General features: G+C 42.7%; 1 protein-coding gene across 1 annotated transcript in view; it reads left to right on the forward strand.

Annotated features, from left to right (window-relative positions):
• Positions 1-21,588, forward strand: part of gmcl1 (germ cell-less, spermatogenesis associated) — a 260,756-nt gene that overhangs the window by 40,350 nt on the left and 198,818 nt on the right. Inside the window, exon 4 of the mRNA XM_073062046.1 lies at positions 13,939-14,036. Within this exon, the coding sequence (XP_072918147.1) occupies positions 13,939-14,036 (98 nt within the window). The remainder of the gene's footprint in view (positions 1-13,938; positions 14,037-21,588) is intronic.

The raw sequence follows: 21,588 nt of genomic DNA on the forward strand, positions 1-21,588 counted from the left end.
CCAATGTTACTGTCATTCACATCTTGCTAACCATGCTGCGTGGATTCTCATTCAAAACATTAATACAGATGCTGAACATGCTGGAATCCATGCTGATTCCAGTTAGCACAGTGCACCACTGGTCACAGACCTCCAATCTGAAAAGCAACACGTCACTATCATCCTCTGAATCTTACTACCAAGCCAATTTTAATTCCAGTTGACTAGCTCCCACTGGATCCATTCTGATCCAACCTTCCGAAGCAGCCTACCGTTTGGGTCCTTTTGTAAGCCTTGCTAGAGTCTATGGTGATAATATTTAACATCCTGTTCACCTCTTCAAATAAAAACAAAACTCTATCAAATTTGTGAGACGTAATTTCCAATGCACAAAGCCATGGTGACTATCCTTTGCTTTCCAAATGGAGGTAGATTCTGTTTCTCAAATCCCATCTAGTAATTTCTGCACGTGTACTGTGGAGAGCATTCTAACTGGTTGAATCATCATCTGCTATTGAGGGGCCACTGCACAGGATCAGAAAAAGTTACATAAAGTTGTAAACTCAGCCAGCTCCATCATGGCTCTAACGTCCTCGGCATCGAAGACACTTTCAAAAGTTGATGTTTCTGAAAGGTGCATCCGTCATTAAGGCCCTCCACCCCCAAATCACCCAGGACATTTTCTCTTCTCCTTGTTACTATCAAGGTGAAAACACATACTCAACATTTTAGGAACAGCTTCTGCCCCTCCACTATCAAATTGCCGAACGGACAATAAATCCACATACAGTACCTTACTATTTTTAATGGTCTCTTTTTGTACTAACTTAATTTAACTTGTTATGTATTTTGTTTATTATAATTTATAGCTTTTTTATTATTTTTGCAATGTACTGCTTCCACAAAACAATAGGTTTCATGACATATGCCAGAGGTGTTCAACCTGATCCTGATAACTGTTCGTGAAATTGGAGGTGTAGGACACAAGGCGTCACATTGGCCCAGTGATGGCACATCTGATGTTGCATCACATTGGTCTGGTGACGGCACATAGGACCATAAGATATAGGAGCAGAATTCTCCTAATCTGTCTAAATCCTTCTGCAGCCTACCTGTTTCCTCAACACTAGCTGCCCCTCTTCCAATCTTCGTATCATCTGCAAACTTGGCAACAAAGCCATGTATTCCATCATCTAAATTATTGATATACAGCATTAAAAGAAGCTGTTGTAACACTGACCACTGCAGAACACCACTAGTCACTGGCAGCCAACCAGAAAATGACCCTTTTATTCCCACTCACTACTTCCTACCAATCAGCCAATGCTCTAACCATGCCAGTAACTTTACTGTAATACCATGGGCTCTTAACTTGGTAAGCAGCTTCATGTGTAGAACCTTGTCAAAGGCCTTCTGAATGTCTGAATATACAACATCCATTGCATCCCCTTTATCTATCCTACCTGTAATCTCCTCAAAGAATTCCAACAAGTTCATCAGGCAAGATTTTCCCTTAAGGAAATCATTTAACTTTGTACTATCTTGTCCTGTGTCACCAAGTACTCCGTAATCTCATCTTTGCTAAGTGACTCTAACATCTTCCCAACCACAGAGGTCAGGCTAACTGGTCTATAATTTCTTTTCTGCTGCCTTCCTCCTTGTGCATTGGAGTGACATTTGCAATTTTCCAGTCCTTTGGGACCATGCAAGAGTCTAATGATTTTTGGAAGATTATTAATGCCTCCACAATCTCTACTGCTACCTTTTTCAGAATCCTAGGGTGCAGTTCATCTGGGCCAGGTGACTTGTGGAGAAGATCCTGAGAGGCAGGAGTTATGAGCATTTGGAGAGACATGGGAATAGTCAGCATATCTTTGCCAAAGACAGGACATGCCTTTTGAATCTCATTGAATTCCTTGAGGATGTAACAAAACACATCAATGAAGGTAGAGCAGTGGATGTAGTGTATATGGCTTTTAGTAAGGCATTTGATAAGGTTCCCTATGCGAGGCTCATTCAGAGGTAATGAGGCATGAGATCCAAGGATTGTGGATCCAGAAATGGCTTGCCCACAGAAGGCAAAATGTGGTTGTGGATAGAGGTAGGTGATCTGTGGTGTTCCACAGCAATCTGTTCTGGGACCCCTAGTCTTGGTGATTTTTAGAAATAAGCTGATGAGGAAGCAGAAGAGTGGGTTAGTAAATTTGCTGGTGATACAAAGGTTGGGGGTGTTGTGGATTGTCAGAGGTTACAGTGCAACATCGATAAGCTGCAGAACAGGCCTGAGAAGTGCCTGATGAAGTTCAACCCAGATAAGTGCGAAGTGATTCATTTTGGTAGGTCAAATTTGAAGACTGCAGTGTGGAGGATCAGTGAGATTTTGGGGTCTGTATCTCTAGGACACTCAAAGCTGCTGCGGAGGTTGACTGTGGTGTTAAGAAGGCGTATGGTGTCTTGGTCTTCATCAACTATGGGATTGAGTTCAAGAGCTGTGAAGTAATGTTACAGTTATACAAGACCTAAGTTAGACCCCACTTGGAGTACTGTGTTCAGTTCTGGTCATCTCATTGCAGGAAGAATGTGGATGCTATAGAGAGAGTGCATAGGAGATTTACAAGGGTGTTGCCTGGAGAACATGCCTTATGAGAATAGGTTGAGTGAACTTGGTCTTTTCACCTTGGAACAACAGAAAATGAGAGATGACCTGATAGATGTTTATTAGATGATGAGAGGCATTGATTATGTGGATAGCCAGAGGCTTTTACCCAGGGCTGAGATGGCTAACATGAGGGGCATAGTTTTAAAGTGCTTGGATACAAGGGGGATTCAGAGCTAAGTTTTTCACGCAGAGTGGTGGGTACATAGAATGTACTGCCAGTGAAGATGGTAGAGGGGGATTCAATAGGATCCTTTAAGAGACTCTTAGATAGGTCCATGTAGCTTAGAAAAACAGGGCTGTTGGGGCAGTGAAATTCTGGGCAGTTTCTAGAATAGGTTACGTGGTTGGCACAACATTGTGGCTGAAGGGCCTGTAATGTGCTATAGATTTCTGTTTCTAATAGTAAGCCTAGGTTGATCTAATCACATAGACCGAAGCACAGCTCAATCAGTAATTTATCGTTTCCAGGAGATTTATTTATTTCAAATGGTTCGGCATTGTCAATTAGTCTACAATCCTGCCTGCCATCCTCCAAAACTTCAAAGATAGAGTGGAGGAAGTTCTGGAGGCTGTTATCTATTGCAATCAAATCCTTCAAAATTCATAAGGCACATAATACCTTAAGATATAGGAGCAGAATTAGCCATTTGGCCTATTGAGTCTGTACTGCCATTTCATCATGGATGATCCATCTTTCCTCTCAGGCCCAATCTCTGGCCTTCTCCATGTACCCCTTCATGCCCTGACTAATCAAGAATCTATCAACCTCTGCCTTGAATATACCCAATAATGGACTCCACAAACGCCTGTGGCAATGAATTCCACACATTCACCACTCTGGCTAAAGAAATTCCTCCTCATTTCCATTCTAAAAGGTCGATCCTCTAACCTGAGGCCTTGTCCTTTAATATTATACTCGCCCACCTTAGAAAGCATCCTCTCCACATCCAGTCTATTGAGGCCTTTCAACAAACGATAGGTTTCAATTAGGTCACCTGTTCTGCTGAATTCCGGTGAGTAGAGGCCCAGAGCCATCAAACGATTCACATACGACAAGCCTTTCAATCCCAGCATCATTTTCATGAGCCGCCTTTGAACTCTCTCCAATGTCAGCACCTCTTTCCTTAGATAAGGGGTCTAAAACTGCTCACGATACTCCAAGTGAGGCCTCATGTATTGCATTGTACTGCACCACTATGTTAACAAATTTCATAACATATGCTGGTGATATTAAACCAGATTCTAATTTTGAAATACTTAGTTTGTCCACCATTTCTTTGTCCCCCCATCACATCTTGCATAATTTTCCAGTGGTCTGATATCTACTCTCACCTCTGTTTTACTCTTATATACCTGAAGAAACTTTGAGGTCCTTGATTGGTCAAGGTATCAAAGGTTACAGGAAGATGGCAGGGGAGTAGGCTTGAGGAAGGGGGGGAAAAATAGAGGATCAGCCATGACTGAATAGTGAAGCAAACTCGTTAGGCCACATGGCCTAATTCTGCTACAATGTCTTGTGGTCTTATGGTCTTTTAATATTATTGGCTAGCTTACCTTCATATTCCATCTTTTTCTTCTTTATGACTTTCTCGTTGCCTTCTGTTGGTTTTTAAAAACTTCCCAATCTTCTAACTTCACACTAATTTTTGCTATATTATATGCCCTCTCTTTAGCTTTTATGTTGGCTTTGACTTCTCCATAAGATCATAAGATATAGGAGTAGAAGTAGCCCATTCAGCCCATTGAGTCTGCTCCGCCATTCAATCATGCGCTGATCCAATTCTTCCAGTCATCCCCACTCCCCTGCCTTCACCCCATAGCCTTTGCTGCCCTGGCTAATCAAGAACCTATCTATCTCTGCCTTAAATACACCCAATAACTTGGTGTCCACAGTCTCTTGTGGCTACAAATTCCACAGATTTACCACCCTCCGACTAAAGTAATTTCTCCACATCTCAGTTCTAAATGGACATCCATCAATTCTGAGGTCATGCCCTCTTGTCAGTCGCAGTTGTGTCTTCTTGCCTGTAGAATATATCTGATGATGCATTACATTATCTCAGTGACAGCACATCTGATGTTACGTCACATTATCTCAGTGGCGGATGAGATGTTCCACTGCTTCTATTTGTGTACCAGGGGTTCAGTAGGTACTGATGTGTCCAGTTTCTCTGAGGTCAGGTGCATCAGACATTACAATGCTAAATGGGAAAATCTGCGGATGCTGGAAGTCCAAGCGATGCACAGAATGCTGGAGGAACTCATCAGGCCAGGCAGCATTTATGGGGGAGCAAAGTAGAGTTGACATTTTGGGCTGAGACCATTTGGCAGGACTGGAGGAAAAAAAGATGAAAGTAGATTTAAAAGGTGGGAGAGGGGAGAGAGAAACACCAGGTGGTAGGTGAAACTGGTAGGGGGAGGGGTGAAGTAAACAGCTGGGCAGTTGATTGGTGAAAAAGATACAGGGCTGGAGAAGGGGAATCTGATAGGAGAGGACAGAAGGCCATGAAAGAAAGAAAAGAGGGAGGAGCACCAGAGGGAGGTGATGGGCAGGCATGGAGTTAAGGTGGGAGAGGGAAAAGGGGATGGGGAATACTGAGGAGGGGGAGAACAGGGCATTACCATAAGTTTGAGAAATCGATGATCATGCCATCAGGTTGGAGGCTACACAGGCAGAATACAAAATGTTGTTCCTCCAACCTGTTGCAGCCTCACTGCGACAGTAGGGGGGCCATGATTTGACATATCAGAATGGGAAAAGGAATTAAACTGGGTGGCCACTGGGAGATCCTGCTTCTTTTGGCGGATGGAGCATTGGTGCTTGGCAAAGCAGTGTCCCAATCTACGTTGGGTCTCACAGATATACAGAAGGCCACACTGGGAGCATTGAACACAGTATATGACCCCAACAGACTCAAGTGAAGTGTTGCCTCACCTGGAAGGACTGTTTGGGGCCCTGAATGGTAGTGAGGAAGGAGGTGTAGGGGCAGGTGTGGCACTTGTTTGCAAGGATAAGTGTCTGGAGGGAGATTAGTGGGGAAGGGACCGCCCCCCCACAACTTCTGTTTTCTGAAGGTATTGCTATCTAACGGGATCCCACCACCAAGCACATCTTTCCCTCTGCTTTTTGCAGAGATCGCTCCCTACATGACTCACTTGTCCATTCGTCCCTCCTGGCACTTATCCTCACAAGTGGAACATGTGCTACACCTGTCCCTACAATACTCTCAGTTCCCTGGGCTAGAGAGTCCTGCCCTTTATGTCACTGTTTTCAGTTTTCCATTGCTGATGTGTATCAATACTTTGCTTTTCTTTATTGTGGGCTACATTTTTAGAATCAGTTGTATTTAGTGCTGTGCTGTATTTTTTTTGGCAATTTACTTAATTGTCAGCAGACAAGACATCATTAGTATCTGTTGAGCATCTCGTACTGCCCATGTCTTCATAACCATTGATACTTCCGGTTTTGCAAGTTTTCCTTTTCTTTCATTGTCCTCTAGCACACCTGCAATCCTGGATTGCTTTCTGTCACCTCTGCATCTTTTGAAGTGAGCCCTGTAAGAGCTTTCCAAGGTTCATTACATTCCTCCGTCATTCTACCTTCTTGCTGTACATCTTCTTCCTACCTTTCCTTGATGTGTTGCATGTTGCTTAGTGTAATGTAACTAGTGACCAGAGATCCTTTGGAACAGCTGTGATTCCTGCTCTTCTATTCCTTATTTTATTGTATGTGTTTGCAATTTAGTCAGGTTTTGTAGAGATAAACATCCCCTCAGTAGTTTCAGCATTATCCCTCCTGGTACTGGAGTGTCTTGTAGTTTTGGCAAACTACTAAGTTGATGCCAAATTTGAAACTAAACAATATTAACCAAAATAGTCTTAGATAAAATAATCCAAAGCTTGCCAGTAATGGTGGAGCTTCGTTATATGGGCCTCTGTTTTGTTCTAGAAAATATTCACTTCTGATACCCAGACCACGTATCCATTTTGCTAATCCCTACATACAAACCACTGGTTAAACAAGTCAAACCAGTTCACAGGAAGATCAGGACCAGGCTACAATGTGCCACCTCAGCACTGCAAGACTGTTTTCAAGGCTTGGACTGGATTGTACTAAAGGAGGCGACTACATACGATCATCAAGTCAATGTTGAATGTGTGGGATTGGTGATCAACTACATAGGAAAATGCATTGAGCATGTTACTGTGTTTTACCCTGCTAGGGCAAATCAGAACCCATGGTTGACTGCAGAGGTTCATTCAGTGCTTAGGGATTAGGATGCTGCCTTCAGATGGGGAGACAGGACAATAAAAAGCTCAGCAAGAGCTGTACTATCTCATGTCATCATGAAGGCAAGGTGAGAGTACTCACAGAAAATTCAGACACCTTTGTGACAGCAGGGACATGTGACAATGTGGCAAGTTATATAAACCATTACAGATTACAAGCCCACCTGAATGATAGCGACACCTCCCATCCTGACAGGCTGAATGCCTTCTATGCCCGGTTTGATGCAACAAATAATTTAACATCGAAGAAAGTCCCCTTCCCCCTGAGGAACGGACACCTTATCTTTCCGCAGCTGAGTTGAGGAGGAATCTAGCCAGTGTAAACCCATACAAAGCTGTGGGGCTGAATAACAGATCTGGTCAGGTGCTGAGTGATTGTGTGGCCAGCTAACATAGGTCTTAATGGACATTTTATATATCTCTTTGAAACAGTCCACTGTCCCTGCAGACATTAAGGCAGCCTCCATCATTCTGGTGCCCAAGAGAGGGACAGAAACAATTACTGCCCAGTGGCATTGGTTTCAACAGTCAAAGTGTTTTGAGCAGCGTAATGGATCATAGATTCCCACTTTCCAGCTTTATTGGACCCTTTCCAGTTTGCTGACAGCTCAAACACTGATGATGTCATAACCTTAACCCTCCATGCCATCCTGTCCAACTAGAAAACGATGACTCATACGCCAGGACGTAGTGCATCAACTTCAATTTGGCATTTAACATGACCATCCCTCAGAAGCTGGTGAGTAACTGTTCCCTTTGGGACTCAACACCCCACTCTGTAACCTGATCTTTGACTTCTTGAAGGAAAGACCACAGTCAATCCAAGTTGGCAGATCTAAGCTAGACCCAAAACACCACCTCATTATTCAAGAAGGCACAGCAGCGTCTACACTTTCTGAGAAGACTAAGGCATGTAAGGTTCCCTGTCCCCATTCTTAATGACTTTCTACAGGAGTACTATTTAGAGTGTCCTGATTGGCGGGATCATTGTGTGGTACAGAAGCTGCAAAACAATTATATATAGAGTAAAAGGGAGGTAAGAGTTAATATTGGACCACTGGAAAATGATGTTGATGAGGGCGACAGAGAAATGGCAGATGAACTTAATGAGTACTTTGCATCTGCCTTCACTGTGGAAGACACTAGCAGTGTCCCAGAGGTCTGTGTGTGTCAGGAAGCAGGAGTGAGTGCCATTGCTATTACAAAGGAAAGAGTGTTAGGCAAACTCAAAGGTCTTAAAGTGGGTTAGTCATCTAGGCCAGATAGATTACATCCCAGAGTCCTGTGAGAGGTAGCTGAAGAGATACCGGGTGCATTGTTCATGATCTTTCAAGAATCATTTATTCTGGCATAGTACATAGGATTGGAAGATTGCAAATGTCACTCCACTCTTTAAGAAGGAATGAAGGGTAAAGCAAGGAAATTATAGGCCGTTTAGCCTAACCTCAATGGTTGGGAAAGTGTTGGGGTCCAATATTAAGGCTGAGATTTTGAAGTACTTGGAGACTAATGATAAAATAAGTCAAAGTCAGCATGGTTTCTATCAAGGGAAATCTTAGACAAATCTGTTGGGGTTCTTTGAGGAAGTAACAAGCAGGGTGAATAAAGAAGAGGCAGCAGATGTAATTTACTTGGATTTTTGGAAAGCATTTGATAAGGTGCTACACATGAGGCTGCTTAACAAGATAAAGTCCTATGGCATTACAGGAAAGGTATTGGCATTGATAGAGAAATGGCTGACAGGCAGGAGACAGCAAATGGGAATAAAAGGGGCATTTTCTGATTGGCCTCTCAGTGACATGTGGTGTTCCTCAGGTCTGTATTGGGACTGCTATTTTTCACCTTGTTTGTCAATGATTTGGATAATCAAATTGATGGCTTTGTGGCAAAGTTTGCTGATGATATTAAGATGGGTGAAGGAGTAGGTAGTGCTGAAGAAGCAGTGCGTTTTGCAGCAGGACTTAGACAAATTGGAAGAATGGGCAAAAATGTGGCAGATGGAATACAGTGTTCGGAAATGTATGATAATGCATTTTAGTAAAAGGAACAATAGTGCGGACTATTATCCAAATGGGAAGTTGATTCAAACATGGTGCAGAGGGACTTGGGAGTCTTTGTGTAAGACTCTCAGAAGTTTAACTTACAGATTGAGCCTGTGGTAAAGAAGGCAAATGCAATGTTTGTATTTATTTCAAGGGGAATAAAATATTCATTGGATTCTGGCATGGTGCCAGAGGACTGCAAAATTGCAAATGTCATACCACTTTTTAAGAAAGGAGGAAGGCAGCAGAAAGGAAATTATAGACCAGTTAGCGTGACCTCAGTGGTTGGAAAGATGTTAGAGTCAATTATTAAGGGTGAGGTGATGGAGTACTTGATGACACAGGACTAGAGCACAGACTAGACACAGGACTTGACAAAGTCGGCATGGTTTCCTTATGGGAAAATCCTGCCTGACAAACCTGTTGGAATTCTTTGAGGAGTTTACAAGTAGGGTAGATAAAGGGAATGAGGTGGATGTTATACATTTGGACTTTCAGAGGCCTTTGAAAAGGTCCTACACATAAGGCTGCTTTCCAAGTTGAGAGCCCTTGATATTACAAGAAATATACTGGCATGGTTAGAGCATTGGCTGATTGGAAGAAGGCAGCAAATGGGAATAAAAGGATCCTTGTCTGGGTGGCTGCCAGTGAATAGTGCAGACGAAGATTGGTGGAGGGGCAGGTAGTGTTAAGGAAACAGATAGGATGTAGAAGGACTTAGATTAGGAGAATGGGCAAGAAAGTGGCACATGAAATATACTGTTGGAAAAATTCATTGTCATGCACTTTGATAGTAGAAATGAATGTGCAGACTATTTTATAGTGAGAAGAAAATCCAGAAGTCTGAGATGCAAAAGGACTTGGGAGTCCTTGTGCAGAACACCCTAAGGGTTAACTTGCAGGTAGAGTTGGTGGTGAGGAAGATAATGCAATGTTAGCATTCATTTCAAGAGGTGAAGAATACAAGAGCAGGGATGTGATGCTGATCCTTATAAGACACTTGTCAGGCTGAACTTGGAGTATTGTCAACTGTTTTGGGCCCCATACCTCAGAGAAAATGTGTTGTCATTGGTGTGAGTCCAGAGGAGGTTCACAAGGATGATTCCAGGAATAAAGGGGTTAACATATGAGGAGCGTTTGGCACCTTTGGGCCTGTACTCACTGAATTTAGAAGAATGCGGGAGGATCTCATTTGAAACCTACCGAATGTTGAAAGAACCAGATGGTGTGGATATGGAAAGGATGTTTCCTATGGTGGGGGTATCAAGAACTAGAGGGCGCAGCTTCAAAACTGAGGGGTGATCTTTCAGAGAAGAGTTAAGGAGGAATTTTTTTAGCCAGAGAGTAGTGAATCTGTGGAGTGTTCTGCCACAGACTGTGGTGGAGGCCAAGTCTGTGGGTATATTTAAGGCGAAAGTTGATAGTTTCCTGATTGGTCAGGGCATCAAAGGACATGGCGAGAAGGTAGGTGTATGGGGTTGTGAGATCTGGGATCGGCCATGATGGAATGGCAGAGGAGACTCAGTGAGCTGAATGGCCCAATTCTTTTCCTATTTCATATGGTCTTATGGCCTTCAGACCCTACAGAGGAGAGTAAAAACCGCTAAGTGGATCGCCTGTCCTTCCCCCCCCCCCCCCCCCCCATTTGTGACATGTACCAGATAAAGGGCCCAAAGCATTGTTGAGGATCCCGACCACCCATCCCACAGTTTCTTTGACCCAGTACCATCAAGAAGGTGGTACAGAAGTATCAGGGCTAGGACTGCCAAACTGGGTAACAGCTAGTTCCCTCAGGCTATGAGACTAAAGAATATCCTGTCATCACCGAGGTCTCGTAACTAGAACGGCTAGTTGTTTACTGTATTATTTACTTTTTACTAGTGCTGCACACTGCATGCATTTTTGAATTATATCTTATTTACTTATTTCTGGTAATATGTGGTGTGTGTAATATATTTTGTAGGTGCACCGTGGTCCAGAGAAACTTCGTTTCATTTGGCTATATGTACAGTCAGGTGACAATAAATTTGAACTAATTAGAAATTGTTCTGACTAAACGAAATAGTGATTACAGAAACATATTGACTAATCAACTGTCATAGGGTTTTATCATCCCCCTCCCTGCAATCTTTATTAGCTCTTCAACTCACTAAACTTGCTTCATATCACATCAGAGGGTTATAAGTTCATCTTTCTAGCTGACTACAATTGTAATACTGGTCTAAACTAAGTGGATCATTCTTGCTGCATCATCAAGTTTACTGAAATTTAAATTAGAATACAAGAACATTTGCACACCAGTAAACTGGGACAATTGAGATTTGTAATGATTGCTTCTGTGCAGAGCATAGATTATTGCTGAGAAATGCATACAGATTCTCACTAATTTAAGAACAAAGAAACAACAGCCGCTAGTTCAGCTCCCTTGAGACTGTTTCAATATTCTTTTAGATCATTTGTAATCTGTAATAAATCTGCATCTGGAATTTATTTCCAAATCCCTTTTTATCCCTTTTTTATCCTAAACATTAAACTTTTTAAGATTATGCAACATGAAATGCTAGAGGAACTCAGCAGGCCAGGCAGCATCTATGGAAAAGAGTCCAGTCAATGTTTCGGATCGAGACCCTCCATCAGGACTGGAGATTCTCCAGCTTTGTGTGTGTTGCTTGGATTTCCATCCTCTGCAGATTTTCTCTTGGTGTTTAAGATTATACTGTTTTTCTAGAATTGCCCTTTCAGGAGAAATTGATCTGTGTGTATGCTACTGGAAAATGAAATTAGCAGGAATATATGTTTATTGCTTTCAAAGGTCCTGCACATTACATTATGTAACTAATAAAAATCATAATCACCCATGGAATAATAGATTCCAAGTGTCATTCATAATTTCTGGTTTGTAATTTCATAACCTTCATGATACCATGACCACTTTATAATTTTAAGTATTTCAGTTTACTCATCCCTCAGTGTAAATGTAATGTGAGTATATACTGTATAGTATGTCCCCTTCTAATAATTTATACCTTTTAATCCCAGTATCATAGAGTTTGGATGGTGGGGGGAGATACATCTCCACCAAAGGTGTGTAAGGCACTCCTTTAGCTTAGTCCCCTAATCAGGGTCACGTGAAGCCATAGGAGCAGGTGGTGGACAGTAGTATGTGTAGCTGGTGGATATCATAAGTCCTGGTTTGATGACCCCCGCCACCAGGCAGATAATCTCTGAAAAGTACTAATAATGGTTGGGGTCACTGTCTTGTAAAGACACTGTCCAGAAGATGGCAATGGCAAACCACCTCCGTAGAAAAATTTGCCAAGAACAATCATGGTCATGGAAAAATCAATTGCCCACATCGTACAGCACAGCACATAATGAATGAACGATCATAGAGTTATATAGCAAAGAAACAGCCCTTTGGCCTGTCAGATCTATGTCTACCTCTATGCCTATCTATAGAAGGCCAATAATACTTGAAAGTTTGTAAAATAACTGTCCAATAGTAAGAGTTGCCCTTGAATCCTTTGTTTGCTTCTTTAACTTGCCTTGGTAAGTTCAGTGACCTTAGTTCCCAGGCTTGAACAGAAAGGCTGTACAAAGGAGAGTTCGGCTTTCAGGGGTCCTGCTCAGCCTGCTGACTGCACGATGTCTGCACAGTTAATGTCAGCTTAACATCTTGTTGTCTTTGTGAGCTTTCACACAGAGAAAGGCTATACAAAGTGTCTGTATTCTGTTTAGTTAGCACATAATTTAACTCTTACTTTCCTGTAATTTCCATACACTTATGCTTCCAATTTCAGGGAACTATGTACTTGTAGGCAAATGTCTTTCCTACAACATTCCCTTGGGCCCTGCCATTCACTTCTTTGTCCTGACCTGGTTTAACTTTGCATCACTTTGTACTGTTTTGTGTTGTCTGTTTCCAGTGTTTAATGAGGTAAAGTGTCCAGGTGTTGATTCAGTGCTCTAGATTGAATCAAACCTGTTGATGTTAACAAGATCATGTCCAGATAACCATCCATAAATATCTGCAGCCTTTCAAACTTGCCAATACAAGATTCAAGATTGTTTAATGTCTTTTCCTGTACACAGTGTCACCTTATAAACATTTAATCCTCATGGCTTTCAAGAACTTCAGCCCACTAGTTTGTTCAAACTAATTTAGAAGATTTGCTTCATTATAACTAGATGCTTGTCTTGGTTTTTCAATTTAATAAATCAACAGCCCTGCATAGTTTATCAGGCCCAGAAGAGGGTGCAGCAGTGCAGCATACTTCCAATTGTAGGGGAATAACTGTCTCCCACTATTCTTTATTACTCTTCTACTCATACTGCTATTTACTTAGCACATCTTATAATAACAGGAGCTTGTTGTTGGGGTAACTAACAGCTCCTGGAACTCAGATAAATCACCTTGCAAAAGTCAGACACAAGCACGAGATGAAGGGTCTGAGCCCCAAAATGTCAACTGCTTATTGCTTTCCATAGATACCACCTGACCTGCTGAGTTCCTCCAGCTTTTTGTGTGTGTAGCAAAAGTCAGAGTTGAGTTTATTGTCACATGTATGAGTTTAAGTTCTTCACTTTGTCTACAATGATAGATGTGTAGAAATTTGCAGAAGCAGAAGGTTGGCATCCTGTCCATCGTGCCTATTCTATTTGCAAAAGCTAATCAAACCATTCTCAGTTCCTGGCACAGTCTATAACTTTGCACAATACACTGCATCATTTGCACATCCAGATGAATCATGATTAGTGTTTTTGTCTCCAGCAGTCAGTAGGCTTCAGAGTGAAAAATTGATTCCTTAGCATCCCTCCAATCCTTCTGCCCGTTACCTTAAATGAGTACTCCAGGCTTATTGAGCTCACAGCTAAGAGAAAGAGAATCCAGGATCTGGGAAGGTACTTATCAATCTGTGAAAGTCTGCCTATCTTATGATAAAATTTTACTGTTATTCTCTCCTCCAGCACTACAAGTGACATTTGGCTCATTGTACAGAGACGATGTGTTAATTCAACCCAGTCGGGTGGTAACAATTCTGGCAGCAGCCTGTATGCTACAGCTGGTAAGTGTCAAAATAGGAGAATCATTTGGAATTGAAGCGATTTGTGACACTCACCACAATTATCATTTTGCACCCCCTCTTTTCAAATGAACTTAGAAAAAGCTCTCGACAATTCTATGTATTCAGGCTGCCTCAATTAGAAAATATTTGCATTATTGCCATGGCTTATACAATGAACCCTTACATATTCTCAGTCACAAAGTATAATGAATTCTACTTGTATATGGAAACATTAATAGTAATGTTCCATTTAACCATAATAACTTTGTATTGAACTTTGTATTCAGTTTTATGAATGATGTATTTGCAGTTCAGTTTGCTATGGAAGACCTGCTTATTGAACTAAAATGTAGATTGTAAACACATCAGCTCACATGGCAGCTTTGAAACATGAAGAGTTAACATTTTTGATCCCTGATCCCTGATTTTTGTGAGATTTTCTTAGTATTATGAAATAGCCTCAGCTGCAGCATTGGATCAGTCTCTGAGCATCATACTTTAACAATGATGAGGTGGCTTTGGAGAGTCTATGTCAGGGGTGTCAAACTCATTTTAGGTCACGGGCCGGATTGAGCAAAATGCAGCTTCATGCGGGCCGGATCAGTCGGACGCGTGCGAACGCAGCTTTCGTTGCCTCCGTTTTTTCAGCCTGCTCTCATGTGTCTCAGTCTCTGCTATAACTACAAAGTGTTTCACTTTACAAATTTCGTTTCTTATGAAGAAGACTGCTGAATAAACACTAAAAACCCTGAAAACCTGGTACCTGAATAAACTCAGCATTAGCCGTATCATACGCCATAGGCACTTCGATTACTGGGGCCAGCTTTAATAGTAATTAGATATTATCTCGCGGGCCAAAGATAATTCCACCGCGGGCCGGATTTGGCCCGCGGGCCTTGAGTTTGACATATATGGTCTATGTTATTTCCTAGAATAGACAGGAATGAGGGAATACATGTTCTATGTCTGAAACAGAGAAACTATACTAATTCTCATTCAAGCAAGATGACCAAGAAGTAACCTGGTATAGGTGTATAAAATTGTGAATGATTTATCTTATGTAAAGAAAGAGGGAAATTATTTTGAAAGGCAGTAACAAAAATGCACAGGTTCACGATGATGGCAAATGAAATGGAGCCGAGGCTAAAGTAGGGGCTCCTTTTTTTTTCTCCTTTTGCAAAGTTAGACCAGTGAAATGGCAAGCAGGGCAGTGGTATTCCCCTTTTGTAGGATATGAGAAGTCAGGGAGAACTCCAGTGTATCTGATGACTACATCTGCAAGAAGTGAAACTGGTTACAGTTCCTTGTGGGCCATATGAGGGAACTGGAGATGGATGAATTAGGATCATTCAGGAGACTGAAGAGTTGATAAACAAGAACTATAGTGGCCATGCATCTGGCACTGAGTCTGGCCCTGTGGCTCAGAAGGGTAGGGAATGGAAAAGGGTGGCAGCAATAATAGAGGACTCCATAGTTAGGGGGACAGATAGGCGATTCTGTGGATGCAAAAAAGAAACATGGATGGTAGTTTGCCTCCCAGGTGCCAGGGTTCATGATGTTTCTGAACACGTTCATAATATCCTGAAAAGGGAGGGTGGTACATATTGGTACCAATGACATGGGTTAGAAAAGGGGAGGAGGACCTGAAAACAGGGAGTTAGAAAGGAAGCTGAGAAGCAGGACCTTAAGGGTAGTAATCTCGGGATTGCTGCCTGTACCACACGACGGTGAGTATAGGAACAAAATGAGGTGGTGGATAAATGCGTAGCTGAAGGATTGGAGCAGGGGGCAGGGGTTCAGGTTTCTGGATCATTGGGATCTCATCTGGGACAGGTGTGACCTGTACAAAAAGGACGGATTGAATTTAAATCTGAGGGGGACCAATATTCTGGCAGGGAGGTTTGCTAATGTGATTGGAGAGGGTTTAAACTAGATATGTAGGGGGGTGGTAACCAAAGTGAAGCGGCAGAGGATGGGGCAGTTGGCGCACAAGTAGAAATGACTTGTAGGGAATTTCTGAAGAAGGATAGGCAGATGAACTTAGAGCGTGTATCAATACATGGAACTGTGAAGTTGTGGCCATTACAGATACTTGGATGTCGCAGGGACAGGATGTCTGCTGAGTGTGTCAGGCTTTAGATGTTTCTAAAATAACAGGGAGGGAGGCAAAATATGTGGAAGTGTGACATTGCTAATCAGGGATAGTGTAACGGCTACAGAAAAGGAAGAAGTCATGGAGAGATTATCTACTGAGTCAATATGGGTGGAAATCAAAAACAGGAAGGGGGCAATTACTCTACTGGGTGTTTTTTATAGACCCCTTTCCCCAATAATAACAAGGACACAGAGGAGCAGATAGGGAGGCAGTGCAGTAATAATAAGGATGTTGTGATGGGAGATTTTAATTTTCCTAATATTGACTGGCATCTCCTTAGAGCAAGGGGTTTAGATGGGATGGAGTTTGTTAGGTATGTTCAGGAAGGTTTCCTGATGCAATATCTAGATAAGCCAACTAGAGGAGAGGCTGTACAGTACTTGATCTGTTATTGGGAGATGAACCTGGTCAGGTGTCAGTTCTCTTGGTGGGAGAGCATTTTGGAGGTAGTTATCACAACTCTATCTCCTTTACCATAGCGCTGGAGAGGGATAGGAGCAGGCAATTTGGGAAAACATTTAATTGGGGTAGGGGAAATATAATGCTATCAGGCAGGAATTTAGGAGCAGATGTTCTCAGGGAAATGCACAACAGAAACATTCAGGGAATATTTGCATGGTGTTCTGCATAGGTATGTTCCATCGAGGCAAGAAAAGGATGGTAGGGTAAAAGAAGCATGTTGTACAAAGGTTGTGAAAAATCTAATTAACAAGAAAAGCTTACATAAGGTTCAAGAAACTAGGTACAGGTAGAGTTCTAGAAAATTATAAGGTTGTCATGAAGGAGCTTAAGAATGAAATTAGGAGAGCTGGAAAGGGCCATGAAATGGTTTTGGCAAGCAGAATTAAGGAAAACCCAAGGCATCCTATAAGTATGTGAATAGCAAGAGGATAAACCATGTGAGAATAGGATAATCAGGTACTATAGTGGAAATGGGTGCATGGAGTTGGAGGAGGTAGTGGGGGTACTTAATACTTTGCTTCAGTATTCCCAAGGGAAAAGGACCTTGGCAATTGTGGGGATGAATTGCATTGGACTGAAATGCTTGAGCATACAGGCAGTAAGTAAGAGGATGTGCTGTACCTTTTGAAAAGCATTAAGTTAGATAAGTCACCGGGACTGGACGAGATGTACCCCAGGCTACTATGGGAAGCAAGGGAGGAGATTGCTGAGCCTCTGGCGATGATCTTTGCATCATCAAAAGGGATGGGAGAAGTACTGGAGGATTGTTGCAAATGTTGTTCCCTTGTTCAAGAAAGGGTGTAGAGATAACCTAGGAAATTATAGACCAGCGAGTTTTACTTCAGTAGTGAGAAAGTTGTTGAAGAAGGTCCTGAGAGGCAATATTTATGAGCATTTGGAAAGACAATCTGATTAGGGATAGTCAACATGGCTTTGTCAAGGGCAGGTCGTGCCTTACGAGCCTGATTGAATTCTTTGAGGATGTAACAAAACACATTGATGAAGGTAGAGCAGTGAATTTCAGTAAGGCATTTGATAAGGTTCCCCATGCATGGCTCAGTCAGAAAGTAAGGAGGCATGGGATCCAAGGAGACCTTGCTTTGTACAGAAGGCAAAGGGTGGTTGTAGAAGGTTTGAAATCTGCATGGAGGTCATAAGACGTAGGAGCAGAATTAGGCCATTTGGCCCATAGAATCTGCTCCGTCATTCAGTCATGGCTGATCTTCTTTTCTATCTCCTCCTCAACCCCAGTTTGCTGCCTTCTCCCCATAACCTTTGATGCCATGTCCAATCAAGAACCTATCAATCTCTGCCTTAAATACACCCAATGACCTGGCCTCCACAGCTGAATGTGGCAACAAATTCCACAAATTCACCACCCTTTGGCTAAAGAAATTTCTCCATATCAGTTTTGAAAGGACGCCCCTCTATCCTGAGACTGTGCTCTCTTGTCCTAGACTCTCCCACCTTGGAAAACAATCTTTCCACATCTACTCTGTCTAGGCCTTTCAACATTTGAAAAGTTTCAATGAGATCCCCCGCCTCATCCTTCTGAATTCCAGGGAGTACAGACCCAGAGCCATCAAATGTTCCTTATATAATAGCCCTTTCATTCCTGGAATCATCCTTGTCAACCTCCTCTGAACCCTCTCCAATGCCAGCACATCTTTTCTCAGATGAGGGGCCCAAAACTATTCACAGTTCTCAAGGTGAGGCCTCACCAGTGCCTTATAAAGTCTCAGCATCACATCCTTTTGTATTCTAGACTTCTTGAAATGAATGCTAAAATGGTATTTGCCTTCCTCAGCACTGTCTCAACATGCAAGTTAACCTTCAGGATCAGTGGACAGTGGTGTTCCACAGGGATCTGTTCTGAGACACCTCCTCTCAGTGATTTTTATAAATGACCTAGATGAGGAAGTAGAAGGATGGGTTCGTAAGTATGCTGATGACACCAAGGTTAGGGGTGTTGTGGATAGTCTGGAGGGTTATCAGAGGTTACAGTGGGACATCAGGATGCAAAACCTGGCTGAGAAGTGGCAGATGGAATTCAACCCAGCTAAGTATCAAGTGGTTCATTAGGTAGGTCAAATTTGAAGACAGAATATAATATTAATAAGTATTGGCAGGATGGAGGAACAGAGAGATCTTGGGGTCCGGTCCATAGAAGACATATGGTGTGTTGGTTTCATGAACCATGGGATTCAGTTCAAGAGCCATGAGGTAATGCTACAGCTATATAAGACCTTAGTTAGACCCTACTTGGAGTACTATGTTCAGTGTGGTCACCTCATTGCAGGAAGGATGTGGGTACTATAGAGACAGTGCAGAGGAGATTTACAAGGATTTTGCCTGGATTGGGGAGCATGCCTTATGAGAATAGAACATAGAACAATACAGCACAGTACAGGCCCTTCGGCCCACAATGTGCTGATCCTTAAACCCTGCCTCCCATATAACCCTCCACGTTAAATTCCTCCATATACCTGTCTAGTAGTCTCTTAAATTTCACTAGTGTATCTGCCTCCACCACTGACTCGGGCAGTGCATTCCACGCACCAACCACTCTCTGAGTAAAAAAAACCTTCCTCTAATATCCCCCTTGAACTTTCCACCCTTTACCTTAAAACCATGTCCTCTTGTATTGAGCAGTGGTGCCTTGGGGAAGAGCACTAGCTGTCCACTCTATCTATTCCTCTTAATATCTTGTATACCTCTATCATGTCTCCTCTCATCCTCCTCCTCTCCAGAGAGTAAAGCCCTAGCTCCCTTAATCTCTGATCATAATCCATACTCTCTAAACCAGGCAGCATCCTGGTAAATCTCCTCTGTACCCTTTCCAATGCTTCCACATCCTTCCTATAGTGAGGCGACCAGAACTGGACACAGTATTCCAAGTGTGGCCGAACCAGAGTTTTATAGAGCTGCATCATTACCCCACAACTCTTAAACTCTATCCCTCGACTTATGAAAGCTAACACTTCATGAGCTTTCTTAACTACCTTATCTACCTGTGAGGCAACTTTCAGGGATCTGTAGACATGTACCCACAGATCCCTCTGCTCCTCCACACTACCAAGTATCCTGCCATTTACTTTGTACTCTGCCTTGGAGTTTGCCCTTCCAAGGTGTAGGACAAACTCACAGTTCTCCAGGTTGAACTCCATCTACCATTTCTCAGCCCACTTCTGCATCCTATCAGTGTCTCTCTGCAATCTTCAACAATCCTCAACACTATTTACAACACCACCAACCTTTGTGTCGTCTGCAAACTTGCCAACCCACCCTTCTACCCCCACATTCAGGACGTTAATAAAAATCACAAAAGGTAGAGGTCCCAGAACCGATCCTTGTGGGACACCACTAGTCACAACCCTCCAATCTGAATGTACTCCGTCCACCATGATCCTCTGCTTTCAGCAGGCAAGCCAATTCTGAATCCGCCTTGCCAAACCTCCCTGGATCCCATGCCTTCTGACTTTCTGAATAAGCCTACCGTGTGGTACCTTGTCAAATGCCTTACTAAAATCCATGTAGATCACATCCACTGCACTACCCTCATCTATTTGCCTGGTCACCTCCTCAAAGAACTCTATCAGGCTTGTTAGACATGATCTGCCCTTCACAAAGCCATGCTGACTATCCCTGATCAGACCACGATTCTCTAAATGCCCATAGATTCTATCTCTAAGAATCTTTTCCAACAGTTTTCCCACCACAGACGTAAGGCTCACTGGTCTATAATTACCCGGACTATCCTTACTACCTTTTTTGAACAAGGGGACAACATTTGCCTCCCTCCAATCCTTCGGTACTATTCCCGTGGACAACGAGGACATAAAAGATCCTAGCCAGAGGCTCAGCAATCTCTTCCCTCACCTCGTGGAGCAGCCTGGGGAATATTCCATCAGGCCCTGGGGACTTATCCGCCCTAATGTCTTTTAACAACTCCAACACCTCCTCTCCCTTAATATCAACATGCTCCAGAACATCAACCTCACTCATATTGTCCTCACTGTCATCAAGTTCCCTCTCATTGGTGAATACTGAAGAGAAGTATTCATTGAGGACCTTGCTTACTTCCACAGCTCCAGGCCCATCTTCCCACCTTTATCTCTAATCGGTCCTATCTTCACTCCTGTCAACCTTTTGTTCTTCAGATAATTGAAGAATGCCTTGGGGTTTTCCTTTACCCTACTCACCAAGGCCTTGTCATGTCCCCTTCTTGCTCTCCTCAGCCCCTTCTTAAGCTCCTTTCTTGCTACCCTGTATTCCTCAATAGACTCATCTGATCCTTGCTTCCTAAACCTCACGTATGCTGCCTTCTTCCATCTGACTTGATTCTCCACCTCACTTGTCACCCATGGTTCCTTCACCCTACCATTCTTTATCTTCCTCACTGGGACAAATTTATCCTTAACATCCTACAAGAGATCCCCAAACATCGACCACATGTCCATAGTACATTTCTCTGCAAAAACATCATCCCAATTCACATCCGCAAGTTCTGGCCTCATAGCCTCATAATTTGCTTCTCCCCAATTAAAAATTTTCTTGTCCTTTCTGATTCTATCCTTTTCCATGATAATGTTAAAGGCCAGGGAGCGGTGGTCACTCTCTCCCAGATGCTCACTCACTGAGAAATCTGGGACCTGAGCCGGTTCGTTACCTAATACCAGATCTAGTATGGCATTCCCTCTAGTTGGCCTGTCAACATACTGTGACAGGAATCTGTCCTGGACACGCTTAACAAATTCTGCCCTGTCTAAACCATTGGAACTAACCAGGTGCCAATCAATATTAGGGAAGTTAAAGTCACCCATGATAACAACCCTGTTATTTTTGCACCTTTTGAAAATCTGCCTCCCAATTTGCACCTCGGTATCTCTGCTGCTAGCAGGGGGCCTATAGAATACTCCCAATGGAGTAACTGCT

The sequence above is a fragment of the Hemitrygon akajei genome, chromosome 1 (assembly GCF_048418815.1).
Source record: "Hemitrygon akajei chromosome 1, sHemAka1.3, whole genome shotgun sequence".
In the NCBI taxonomy this organism is placed as follows: Eukaryota; Metazoa; Chordata; class Chondrichthyes; order Myliobatiformes; family Dasyatidae; genus Hemitrygon; species Hemitrygon akajei.